General features: G+C 40.5%; 1 protein-coding gene across 1 annotated transcript in view; it reads right to left on the reverse strand.

Annotated features, from left to right (window-relative positions):
- Window positions 1–14,349, reverse strand: part of kcnk2b (potassium channel, subfamily K, member 2b) — a 48,827-nt gene that overhangs the window by 6,379 nt on the left and 28,099 nt on the right. Inside the window, exons 4-6 of the mRNA XM_016237592.1 lie at window positions 7,414–7,574; window positions 945–1,167; window positions 727–866 (exon numbers count right to left, since the gene is read on the reverse strand). Of these exons, the coding sequence (XP_016093078.1) occupies window positions 727–866; window positions 945–1,167; window positions 7,414–7,574 (524 nt within the window). The remainder of the gene's footprint in view (window positions 1–726; window positions 867–944; window positions 1,168–7,413; window positions 7,575–14,349) is intronic.

Genomic DNA, 14,349 nt, shown 5'->3' on the forward strand with positions numbered 1-14,349 from the left:
ATTATCATTGTCATGTACATTACCATGCCAATCCCTCAGAGAGTTGTCATGACAGAAATAAATTAAGTCTATGGATTTTAATGAAACTTCTTTGACTCTGCTGTTTTTCCCTATTTATCGCTTGACAGACATGACCATCTGCCATCATCTGCCATTGGAGAAAAAAAGCAAATACAGCAAAATGGTTTGGAGCAACATTATGGTTAGTTATGAAATAGGGAGCCAAACTCTGATAGTTGCTAGGAGAACTGGAGACAGATGTTGGTTTGATGATTTTCTTTTTTTAAACTTCTTTTTATTTGATACAAAACATTTTTATAGTGTTTGGATAAAACAAATGTTTGTGCTTTGTATTTAATAATATGAAATATCTCATATTTAATCTGTTTACATCACGTATCGGGCTATTGAAATAAATGATATCCATATGAATCTAACGGTTTAATCCAAATCTTTTGAAGAGATATGATCGCATTATATGATAGTTAGTTTAGGGTTTTATTCACATATAAATATTGACCAACACGCATACTGTACATTTCATTGCATTGGGTTTGGAACAACATGAGGGTGAGTAAATTATGACAGAATTTTTATTTTGGGGTGAACTAACCCTGTAAATAGGTTCAGTTTTAATTTCATGTTGGTTTTAAAGCCTTGCATAGATGTGTGGGTGCAGCTATTGTTTAAAGATTGCATAATTTATTGCTTCACATGAGAACATACCTCCTCTTTTGTTTTCTTGGATATGACACGAAACCAGTCTCCAATCATACTGAGAACAGCAGCGAAGTACGCTAAACCAATCAGGATCCAGAACCACACCAGGGGCTTGTAGTAGTCCAGGTACTCCAACTCAGAACCACCTGAACAAACAAGACAAGATGCTATAATCCATTTTGCAAACTACTAATCACATGAATGTGTGTCCCTTTTATGCTCACCACTGTTCTCTTCGTGCTGGCGTCGCTCGCCCTCGCCCGCGACAAAATCTCCAAAGCCGATGGTTGTCAAGGTAATGACGACAAAGTAGATGGACTCCAGTGCACTCCAGCCCTCAATTTGTTTGAATATGATGGCCGGCAGGGCGACGAAGAGGAGACAACCAAACAAAATGAAAAGAACGGTAGAAATCACACGGATCTTGGTTTGACTCACATTCCACTTCTGAGGAAAGAAAAAAGCATGGATGGAAAGATGGATGCATCCACAGATGGAATGATGAATGAATACATATATATACATTTGCAGAATGCAGAGAATATACTTAGAGAAAACTAGTACATTTTCTGAAAATAAAATGCAGAGCAGTGTTTGCCGTGATAACTCTCTGTGCAAGGATGTTGGCATTTATGCACTGCCACAAATCAAATAAGCCCATGCTCCATGATCCTGCCAGAGATTGTCTTAACATAGGGAGATGAGAGTGTTTGTATTACTTACTATTGGAGAAAGCCTAATGGCTAACTTGGATCACGTGCGGTGTAATAACCAATCACATTACAGCCTTGACATCATTGAAGTTCAGTCAGAGTTGTGCGACACTCAATCGTTATTTACGGATTCCATAGGAATGAATGAGAAGTGCTGTAAGCTGAATCCCACCTGTCGCAAAAAGTCAGTGACTTTTCTTATAAAATGGCATGTTTTTGGGTGTAAACTCTAAAAATAGTTCAATCCAAAAGTATTGCTAAGTGTAAAACATGTTGAGGATTAGCCGATTCATTGTTAGCCATTATTATTAGCCAATTCATTATTAGCCATTATTAGCCGATTCATTCATACAGCCAGGCTGTCGATTCATTAAATGATGAACTGTTTTCTCTAAAAAGCTGTTTATTCAACGTAGTGAAGCCTCTCCTCCATTGACATCCATTCATATAAAACGGCCTTTGGTCTCCTTTCTGTTAGCATTAGCCATTACGCATTTTTGGCTAATGGTTGCAGGCTTGCCTTCACTCTTAAAAATAAAGGTGCTTCACGATGCCATAGAAGAACCTTTTTTTGTCTAAATGGTTCCATAAAGAACCTTTAACATCTGAAGAACCTTTCTGTTTCACAAAACGTTCTTTGTGGCGAAAGAAGGTTCTTCAGATTATAAAAAGGTAAGAAAGAGATGGTTCTTTGTGGAACCAAAAATGGTTCTTCTATGGCATTGCTGTGAAGAACCTTTTAAGCACCTTTATTTTTAAGTGTTCTAGTGGCTTTGACCTTGCTTCTGGAGGGCCAAGCCAAGCTAAGCTCTAGCCCTAAATAAACACACCTGACCCAGCTAATCAAGGATCATTAGAAACTTCCAGGCAGGTGTGTTGGAGCTAAACTATGCAGGAAGGTGGACCTCCAGGAGCAGAATTGACTTATCGGTAAGCCCCGCCCCCTTTAGTTACTGTTGCTCACTCGGACAAACAAACGGAGTTGCTAACTGTCTTACAATGACAGCTGTCAGTGTGAAAACCTTGTCCCAAGAAGATGTTTTTGATAAATTTAGGACACAAAAGGACCACCTCTTGTCGAGGAGCATTCAAGTGGGACTTGAATATGCAATGAAGGAATAAAAGATTTAAAAATAAATATGGTGGGTAACAAGATTAATTTGGAAGCAAGTGGTTACAGATCACAATGCAAGCTGGAGAAGCCTCATGTTATGGTCGTAGATGACAACATCTAGGATCAACACTGTTCAGGTTATGATTAAATTCATTTACTTTTAATCAGTAAATGTAAAATTAATTAATTTTACATTTTATCAGTTTACTATGGAAAGGCACGGAAATGTAGACCTTCATGTGTTTTTGACCTACACTGTACATGGCTTGAGAAGAGTTAGCTATTTAGGTTTGTACGTTAGCATGGACTCACTAACTTTAAAGGGGTCATATGATGCAATTTCAAATTTTCCTTTCTCTTTGGAGTGTTACAAGCTCTTGGTGCATAAAGAAGATCTGTAAAGTTGCAAAGACTAAAGTCTCAAATCCAAAGAGATATTCTTTATAAAAGTTAAGAGTCAACCACACCTACCTAAAACGGCTCGTTCTAACACACCCCCACATGTATACATCACGATGTGGGAAGATTTGCATAACGCCGCCCAAATGTTCACGCAAAGAAAGAAGGCGTAACTTTTATTCTTGCTGTAGTATTGTTGCTGCCGCCATGTCGTGAAGATGCTGGGTTTCGTTGTGAAAGCAAAATTACTTTGTTTGGTCTTCCAAAAGAGGACAATATCCGCTTCGTCATGCCTGGAGCTGATCCGTGCTGGTCGCTGAGGAAATACATCAACTTCGCGCTGTGGATCACCGGATCGGCTTTCACCGTGGACGAAGCAGAGTCCAGCCCGCGGTCGTCACATGTGGTTGCTGCAAGCCCACCGGACGCTCCTTCGTCAAATCCGCCGGCTGTGCCATTCTCAAGCCCGCCGGCCTCCGCTCACTCTAGCCGCCGTGTGTTTCGTTGTGAAAGCGAAACTACTTAGTTTGGTTTTCCAAAAGAGGACACGACTAGAAATCAGTGGTTACGTTGTATTTACAACACTGTTCCAGAACACTTCAAGCCAAATATTCAGATGTGTGCAGCACATTTTATGGAGGACTGTTTCCTGATCCTGGGAGAGTAGACTACAATGCCGGCTCTTCTGACTCACAGACTGCAAGTACGTTTTCATTTAAAGGATTTGCCACTGATGATTCAAACGCGAGTTTTGGGCAGTGTAGAGTAGCGCTTGTTTGTCACTTCTCCGATCACAAATGCAGACATGGTTTTATGTTTACGTGGCGCAATGCAACGCAACCCAAGGCAACGCATAAAAAGACAGTATAAGTAATTATAATCCGTAATTATGTCCCCACTGGATGCAACAATTGCCTTGTTTATAATGGGTTTTCATGTTTTTGAATCGTCGCTCCGGCCGGACAGGGCATCACAATATGGTAAGGGGTGTAACATTTCCGTCACATGCTTGAGGTATTCGGCCAATCACAACGCACTGGATAGCTGGCCAATCAGAGCACACCTAGCTTTTTTTAGACCGATGAGCTTTGTAAAAATCGACGCGTTTCAGAAAGGCGGGGCATAGAGGAGAAACAATGATGCACAGTATGTGGAAAATAATGTGTTTTTATTTTTACTTTAAACCGCATAAACACATATCATAACACCAAATACACAAAATAATGTTCTTTTTAGCAACATCACATGACCCCTTTAACGTTAGCTAGTTTTAGCAAGAGATACCTTGCTGAAGCACAAGATGACATTAACGTTCTGCTTGAGCAGATGAAAATGGTAAATTAATGAGAGTATGACAACCAGAAAATTAATGTTGAATAATAAAATAAATTCCAATTTGCATTGCCTATCTTCTCATGATACCTGGAACCAGTGTTACAAGTACCACAGGCACATCATTTTGCCATTTTTGTAGCATAAACGCCATTAAACTGATGAGAGCTTTGGATCTTCCAATGTTTCCCTATGATGCTGACACCTAAAGATGTCAGGGTTCCAGTCCCCATCCAACTGACACTCATCTGCTCATCTGCGTTCGAGGAAGGGGCTTACTGATAGGTCAATTAGACACCTCTGTTCTTAGGCTACGTCCACACGAAGCCAGAACTTTCCCTATCTAATCTTTTTTTCCCCCTCGTCTCAAGAAATATCTGTGTCCACACGAAACCACAAAACCGACACAAAACGATGTAGTAAACATGTCAGGGCCCGGTTGCATGAAAGTCCTTAAGTAATTTGACTTAGGGGTATCCCTGAGGGGGAAAAAATCCCTGAGGTAAGGCATTTCTTTAGTAGCGTTGCAACAAAGTCTTAACTGTCACCCTTACATAAGTGTTTATATTAAGCGTTTCACGGTAGTTTCTGGCACATCTCACAATAAACAGATATGTATTTATATCTATGACAATAAACAGAGCATAATGAAATACATACCTAACCAACTAAAACACAGACAAACATTAAATAAACATGAGCGCTGCCTGTTTCTGCGCTGCATTGTGTACAGTCGTTACAGAGGAAACAGCTTTGTTTCTGCAGTGAAAGCGCCTCCTGCTGACCAATGACGGAAAATTTACCAAATGTGAAAATTAACCCATGTTTTGACGCTGCAAACATGCATAGTTGTAAATGTGAACAGGTGGACCGACAAGATAATGCATAATAAAAATCTAAACAATTAAGACAAATTATATTTATATTGTTATTTAATTCATGTAATAATTGATTACTCCAGCATCATTGCCACTGACTAGTTTTCAGTTGTCAGTATACATCAGACTCCTGGATATGTATGTGACAGGTTTCCATCATATCGTTTCTGTGTCAAGACAGCACCTAACCCACAAGAGAATGCATCTGTAGCAACCTTTGGTGAACTCAGGTCCTCTCTCAGCCTGCGAAAGGCCTGTCTCTGAGGTTCGACCATATCCATACTTATACCACAAATTAATGGTAAAAATGTAGCAAGGTACATTTAGTGTGAGACCCACTGACTGAATATTTGTCAAAACCCTGGCAGGCTTTGTTTTGTCTGAAGACAAGAATGTCGTCGGTATGACAAATCACTCCATTGACTGGTTTACTGTTTACTGGCTTCATGAAAGATAAATGTCAACAAACCTACTTTGACATCAGCAGGATTTCCATATGCAATATGCATTTTGTGACCCTGATGCTGCTAACTACTAATACGACCCACTTATAATCATGGAAAGCCTATATGACATTACTGAATTCATAGCAGGTGAAATACAGAATACAGAGGATATTCAGATTCAAGACTACAAATGCCTGTTCCTGTCAAAACCTTGTCAAAACCACTAGATGTTTATAAATATAATTGTAAAAATGAGGCAGTATGAAATATTGAATACTAAGGACCCTCAGCATGCAGTGCCCTAAGTAAAATAAATATTTAATAGGTATTGCATTATGCTGTCAGGATGGGGGAGTTAGAGGGAGTAATTAAAATGTAATGTAATTAAATGAAAAGAAGACGAAATGGAACATTTGTGTTAAGAACACTCTAGTTATCATGTGTGATTAATTTTAAAGTGTGTTATTTTAAACTGGTATTTTAAAAAAGCAACAGCAGATTCAATTGTGGGACAGGTTTTGTCACATATCTCAATCAGCGATTTATATTTTATTTATATTTCTGATGGTTCTCACTCATTTTAATAGATTAATATTCAGTAGTTATTGTGTTTCATATTAAATGAAAAATCTATCAGCTATCTAGTTGAAGTGTCCACTTTGATAAATGTGACCTGTTTAAAATGAAATGGCTTGTGAAGTCTCACAATCAGATATTTCAATTCCTCTATGGAGGATGTCACAACACAGACATTGATAGACACAGCCCATTTTCTCATGGGAAATGCAGTTAGGAAATCACAGATGTACTCACTATTACTACTGTGATCACAGGTGTATTCACTTTTCAGGGATGCACAATCCTGCTCCTGGAGATTTACTGTACCTACCTGCAGAGTTCAGTTCCAGTCCTGCTCCAACACAGCTGTCTGGAATTAATCATGTGCTCATGAAGATCTCAGTTAGCTGGTTCATATGTGGTTGATCAGGGTTGGAGCTGAACTTTGCAGGTATTCACGAATTGTTGCGTTTTTATTACGCTGCTTGAGGTACATATTGTGGCTGAGTGTCGCTAAAGGTTAATGCTCTACGGTGTTGGAATATATCCCCTACACCAAACCCAACCCTAAACCTACCCGATAGTGAAATGCAAAAATGATTAAAAAAAATGCATTTGCTGGTGCAGCCGTGCTATTTTAACTTCCTTAAGCGGATTTGAGCTGTTTTGTCGAACCGTAGTTTCATGGAGTTCGTTCAGGAGCTCTTCATAACTCAAGTGCAAGTGAGCTACCGAGCAAACCTACTAAATTAGAAAACTCATGAACATGAAGCTGAAGCATGAACATGTACATGTGACGGCAACATTCAAAAGTATCAGTTTGCAAATCGCGCAGGATGTTAAAATTGTTTTGAAGTCATAACAATATGCTGCAAGTAATTGTGTGAAAATTAGCCTTCATTAATCAAAACTCTGTACCTGTAAATCATACTTTGTGTAAAAAAGGCATAAAAGTTATCAGAGTTTTACTGACTCTAGTGTTCATTTCAGCTGGAAACTACAGTGATTTGTACATATCGGTATGTTTTTTTCAGTTCTGCAGAAATGTATATAGAGGCACGTATTTTCAATGAGCCTAGTTTGTGTTTATAACAAGAGGAAATACTTTAATGGTCAACTTCACAATTAGGAATCATTTGTACTTATTTCTGATGTCAGTTATATAATGTCTGATGTAAATTACATAAATGTAAAATGGTTTTGTACTGACTGAGCTAATACTTAATATCAATGTAAAAACTGCTTTAACTCACATCAATCATGCCCTCCACTTTAGCAATTGCCTTTCCGAAGATTGTTCCAAGCTGATCTCCCACTCCTGCCAGCAAGAACCCAAACAGAGGAATTCCCAACAGGGCATAGATAATACAGAAGATGCGCCCACCCTCTGTGTGAGGTGAGATATTCCCAAATCCTGGAGTGAATAAAGGAAAATAACAATAAGTACTCAAAAAGTATTTGAGAAATTACTTTTTCAAAATTGCACAAATTGTTGTCACCTCTTGAGTGGTTGTCTTTAGTTTAACTCTCTCTCTCACACACACACACACACGCAAATACATGCACACACACACACACACACACACACAGACAGACAAGCTGTTTACTACGATCATGTAACTTGATGAGACAAGGTGAGATGTGATGATTAAAAACTCAATTGGGCAATAAAAGAAGTGATGAAACACAAAAAAATCTCCAAAACCTGAATGCTTTATACACAGCAATGGATTTAAGATAATAAATGGGTAAGATTTTAAACTGTCTTTTTATTAAATTACATTTCATGTCCACCTTTATTAAAGTGGTGAAAAGCTGTGTAAATAATGATGCGACTGTACATTACACCTTAAATATCTGCCTTGTCTGAACTTCGTCTAATCTCAAAGCAGTTTGTTAGGAACTTTTTCTTTTCAGAATCAGAAATCAATATTTCATCTCTAAATAATTTACTTACATAGCTACTTAAGTTCAAGTTCAAGTTCAAGTCTGCTTTATTGTCAATTCTTCCACATGTACAGCACATACACACAGAGAATTGAAATTGCGTTACTCTCAGACCCTTGGGTGCATACAGCTAACATAAATACAGATTAAATACAAAATACAAAATACAACTATACAAATATACAAATAAGGTAAAATGTAAAAAAAAAATATATAAAGCACAAGGCATATGGCAGATAGAGTGCAAACCAGTAAAGTAAACAACAGTGCAGATATAGTGATTGTAGTGCAAAAAAATTATTTGTAGTACAAAAGAGCTTATTCAGACTGATTAAAGTGACAGTGTGTGTGTGTATTTGGGAGGGGGGAGTGGAGAGTCCGTTAGAGGGTCAGAGTTCAGTGGTGCGTGGGGCAAAAGAGGGGAGGGGGGGCAAGGTCGGGAGGGAGTTCAGCTTCCTGACAGCCTGATGGATGAAGCTGTCCTTCATTAGCAACAGAGATGAGACAAACTACAGGAGCGAGGTGAGCCGCCTGGCCGGGTGGTGCAGTGACAACAATCTCTCTCTGAATGTGGAGAAGACGAAGGAGATTGTTGTTGACTTCAGGAGAGTGCGTAGCCATGTTATAAGCACGATAATGGCAGAATAATTCAAGGTGATGCAAGACCCTCCATTTCCTTCCGGGGTCTATTTTGCAATAACAACCTACTGGACGTACACTATCCCTTACTTAAATGTCAGTCATGTGCGAAAAATGCCATTTTACTTGTGATTGATTACAGCAGCATGAACACAGCAACTATGCATGCACTCAGAGAATCTGCGTCTCACAAGTACATTGTGTTTTACAGACAGCAGATTGTCATTCACAAAATTCCAAAAGATTTTGAAACAACATCAAAGGATATTTAGAGATGACGGGCATGTACTGGATGATTGATGATACCTCATCGAATATATTATAAGGGGACATAAATTGAAACATTTGTTAATTAACAAACTAAAAATCACAAAAGGGGGCAATCCTGCCCAACTACTGGTATAAGATGACTCCCTACTTGAGGCAAGTGTAGGATATCAGACCGAATCAGACAATCTAAGATTTGGTCAAAACCGAGTTGAGGCACGAGGAGTCACAAAAATTCCACAGAGGCCCAAGACAACAGGATGTCATAAATCAGACCCTAGCCTCTCTGAAGCAAGCCTAAACCTAAATGGAAAAGAGAAGTATCTTGTGTTTTGTGCTCACAAGTTAATGTCTTAAACTGCCGATCTTGTTACTATGCTAATTAATAGTGTTTTCACTATATTTTGGATATAGATATCCATTGCAGAATTGCTGTCATACGGCTCGTTCACTGAATCGCTGGCCGTCTCAGTGATCCGCCGTAAAACAGTGATTCTGTCCTAATTCCCTTGCATATTAATGGTGGAGTTCCCTTTAAAATCTTAAATGATTCCCTTTGAGCTAAATTATTGACCTGTTTCCCTTACACAAGAAACACCCCGGGGTACAGTAAATATCTCAGCTGTCAACTGCCAGTTTTGGGTAATGTAAAACACTAAACCAAATATTTATATTGTGTTGTATTCATTTATTTTTACATTTAATAATACATCTGAATTACACTACATAATTCTATGAATTATTTAAATGTCTATATTTTAATTGAAGAGAATATCATAATAGCAATAGTTTATAATTAATATATTTGAATTATTAAATAATAACTCATTTAATTATAATATTTATTAAATTAAATAATAAAACCCAGCAACAACGTGCTGTCAGGGTTATGTTCTGTTTTGGTTGAGTTTTCTGTGTTCTGTCCTGTTTTTCCTTCCTGAGTTTCCTTAGTTCCTAATTAGTTCACACATGTTCTGTTTCAGTTAATCATACTCTGTGTATTTAAAGCTGCAGTCCGTAACTTTTGGCACTCTAGCGGTTAATAAACAGAACTGTGTGTGTCTTGTGGAAGAACATTGTAGCCGGAGCTACTTCTCTCTGTTTATGTCTATGACGAATCTAAATAAGTCTAAAATAGTCCGAATATAAACACTTATTATAGGTGTACCGTAGTGATTCAGCACAAGCCAAAAACACGGTTTTGGAAAATGGATTCATGGTGTAATCGCTTAATATATACATTTTGTACATTTTGAGCTCAAAGTTACGGACTGCAGCTTTAAGCTATTTTCCTTAGTTCATTGTCTGAACTCATCAGTGCTTCTATGTGGATGTGGTTAAGTTTCTCCTACAATCTCCTGAGTGTTCTTTGTGGATTTATTTAAAGGGACAGTCACCCTAGCGCCATTTTGGAGAGTATACACTGAACATAAACAATGTATGCTGTTCTGTGGCAGCTGCGCCACGTGGATATGTTGTTTTCATTCAAATCAAAGCGTAAACAGCATATCCGCGTATGTTGCTGCTGACACAGAACAGCATACACCGTTTACGTTCAGTGGATACTCTCCAAAATGGCACCAGGGAGGAGACGAATTGTGAATAAAGTCGTTATTTCTGTCTTCTTTGCATACAAAAATTATTCTCGTAGCTTCATAAAATTACAGTTGAACCCCTGATGTCACATAGATTATTTTACAAATCTCCTTGCTATGTTTCTGGATGTTGATTGTGTTAATTACATTGCTGTCTATGGGAGGGTCAGAGAGCTCTCAGAACTCATCAAAAATATCTTAATTTGTGTTCCGAAGATGACCGAAGGTCTTACGGGTTTGGAATGACATGAGGGTGAGTAATTAATGACAGAATTTTCATTTTTGGGCGAACTATCCCTTTAAGACTGTGTTTGTTATTTTACTCCATTGCTGTGTGCTTTACTACAGCCACCGTACTTGGCAACAGAATATTTTCAAGAACTCCAATATGACATGATGATAGGAAAAACAAAATAGGTAGGAATACATAAGTGGATGTGGGCTCTCAAGAGCATGAGCTGAGGAGTCTTCCTATGACACTTGGTTCATGAAATACAGCCAAAAATGCCAACATTTCAGTCCAGTTCATGGACCTTTTATAGTATGCAATTTTCAGAATTTTACAATTTATTATTTCAAAAACTATAAGTATAAGACTAAATCAAACATTGCTGGCTTGTGGTTATGGGTTCCAGACAGAAGTGTCACTATGTTTTTCCTCACTTTGTCCTTATTGTAAATGTTCATAAGTAAGATACTGTAAATATGATCAGTTTCCAGCTGTCCCCTGCATGAGCGGAAATGTCACACCCCTGGACTGTTTTTGTTGTTTTCATTCCTCATGTGTTCTGTGACCCAGTTTTTCCCCATGCCTGATTATGTTACTCAGTACACCTGTGTCTTCATTAGTTGATCCTCCTCACCTGTCTGTCCCTCATTAGCACCCCTACTTTAGTCCCAGTCTGTCTTGTGTTCCCCGGTCCGGTCTACTTCGTCCCTACATGTGCTCCTGCCTGTTCAGTTCTGGATTTACTTTTGTGTGGATTAATTAACCCTTTGAAGAGTACGATCACACCGGTGTGATTAGAACGTTCAGTGCGTCACGTTATCAACTGCTGAATTTAAATCCACTTTAACGCTTTGGCTCGTGCGGAGCCAGATCAGACACGCTGAGCGCTTGTCATATTATCACAAATATTCAGTGTTTTCAACCATATAATGCTTATTTTAGGTTTCAGACATTTAAATACACACAAGTACTATCAAACCATACATTTATAGTTTGCAAAATGCACGCTGATGTTTATGGAAATGGCAATAATGATACTTACAAATATAATCTGACGACATGTTTTTATTGATATCATATACAGATTGTGTAGGTAACTATAAAGTTTACTCTGCTCTTCTCCCAGTTTACCGGAGACCTACTTTAACGTGTTTCGGGAGGAGATTATGCATTTTCGTGTTGTAAATCCCACAGCTCGGATTCAGCGTGATCTAACATGGCGGTACCCGGTATACCTTACCATCACCCGGTATCCACCTTTTTCTTCAACGCGGAAGTAAGCCTATGGGTGAGACTTCCAGTTCATTAGCCGCTATAGGTAAATAACGAGGAGAATAACAACGTGCAGTAAACGGTAAAACTGTTTGCACTAAAAACCAGTGTGTTCATAATTTCAGATAATACATTAAAATAATATGATAAGACACACCAACTTTCAATATCAAGCAGCAAAACAAACTGTTTTGTTCAGCTAAAAATAGCTGGACGGAGTGGACGCAGATGAGACCGGAAGCCAGACCCATATAATTTACAAATGGTCACGCCCATTTTTACGACAAGAAAAAGGTGGATAGATCAACTAACACAGTCGATATAAAAGTGTTTAAACTACCAAATAGGTTTACTTATTTGAACATATTTCAGAATCTGAATATCAGATATTTCATAATATAGTGAGCATGTTTGTGAATATTTTGAATAAAACGAAATAAAACCGATCCATGTGTCATACAGAGCTATTGTGGCTGCATTGTGTCACATGACAAGCATGCCACGTCGCCATGGAAACAATAAGGCATACATTCTAAAATAACTGTCGCCTAAAAAAAAAAACTCACGCTGGGGGCTCAGCTAGAATATTTTAAACTCACATGCGAAAGGGTTAAAGACTGTTTGCATTCATCTTCATCTTCTTCGTGCGTTTATTTCACTGTAGCGTGACAGAAGACTGGACCTGAAAGTGAAAGTGCACGGCGTGTGTTCCCACGTTTTGTTTTTTCGTTTTGCCAGTTTTTATTTTGAGTTATTATGGTTGACCCAGAGCCCAGCCTACCACCACCCTGCTTCGCGGAGCTACAGTTTGAGCTCACCGCTGACGGAGAGCCAAAGCCCACCGCGACCGACGAGCCATCGCCTAGGAGATCGACAGAACTGAGGATTGCCCCGGAGCCAGAGCCTCAATCGACGTCAGTCCAGGAACTCTCTGCCTGCCCTGAATCATCTGTATGTCCTGAAATGACCACGGAGATCGTAACTGAACTGTCTGTTTATATTGAACTGTCCGTCTGCCTGGAATTATATGTCTGCCCTGAACTGTATGCTTATACCATAGCGACCACAGAGGTCGTTCCCCTGTCGCTGGCACTCACGGTGCTGGAAGTGGCATTATGGTGTGCGTGGGCAGCCCACATCGTCCCTAAGCCCCTGACCATCTTGAACTCCCACCCAGCCTCCCTCTCCCACCACCTCTGTACCAGTCCTCACCATGGCCACCGCTGTCTCCTGGAGGCAGAGACAAGGGATCCTCCAGCCATGACGCCGATGGAGACTGGCAGACCCATTGTCTCCGCCTCCAGCCTCTGAGTCCCGGATTCCACCTCGGCCCTTCGACCCAGCAGTTCCACCATGGTTCCTAGCTCCCTCCTCTCCGCCATGGCCCATCAGTCCACCAGTGCCGGCAGGCTCCCTTGTCCCTCCGGCTCCGCCTTGGTCTGTCGTCGACCATCCGCCGCCTCAGGTCTCCACTCCTCCGGCTACACCTCGTCCCTCCATCTCTCTGGCTCCACCTTGGTCCTCTGTCGCATCCGGCTTTACCGCGGCCTTCCGGATTCCCGCCTTGGTTGCCGGAGCCATCTGCTCTGCCTTGGCCCTCCGGATCCTCCCCGTCGCCCTGGCTCATTGGCTCTCCGTCTCCGCCTCAGGCTCCACCACCTGCTCCGTTGCATCGATCGGCCCCCTGGAGTCATCAGCCTTTCCTCCAACGTGGCTCCTCCCTCCGTCGGCTCCACCGTAGGCCGCCATCATGACTGTGGCCTGGGTCCCGCCTGGCTCCTCCAAGTTCCTGCTGTCTCTTCCTTGGCTCCTTCCTCCATCTGATCCGCCCAGGTCCCTTCTGTGCCCGTCCTGGCTCCTCCCTCCATCATCTCCACCCTGGACTCTGTTCATCGTCCTCCTCCCGGGGGTCCGTCCTCCACCCCAACCTCCTCCAGTATTTGTCTGCCTGCCTTCCTGCCAGCCCTTTGCCATCCCGTCACCATCCCACATCCCCTCCTTTGTCTTCCTCCTAAGTCCCCTTCCATCCCTTCCTTTGTTGTTCCTGCGGCACGAGGTCACACCTTCCGGGAGGGGGGCGAACTGTCACACCCCTTTGGATTTTTGTTGTGTTTTTATTCCTCAAGTGTTCTGTGACCCATTTTTCCCTCGTGTTTGTTTGTGTCATTTTGTTCACGAGTGTCTGGTTAATTATCCTCATTTGCTCCACTATATTAGTTGTGTTCTGTTCTCTGTTTGTC

This window comes from Sinocyclocheilus grahami, unplaced genomic scaffold (assembly GCF_001515645.1).
Source record: "Sinocyclocheilus grahami isolate Dianchi unplaced genomic scaffold, SAMN03320097.WGS_v1.1 scaffold519.1, whole genome shotgun sequence".
Classification (NCBI taxonomy): domain Eukaryota; kingdom Metazoa; phylum Chordata; class Actinopteri; order Cypriniformes; family Cyprinidae; genus Sinocyclocheilus; species Sinocyclocheilus grahami.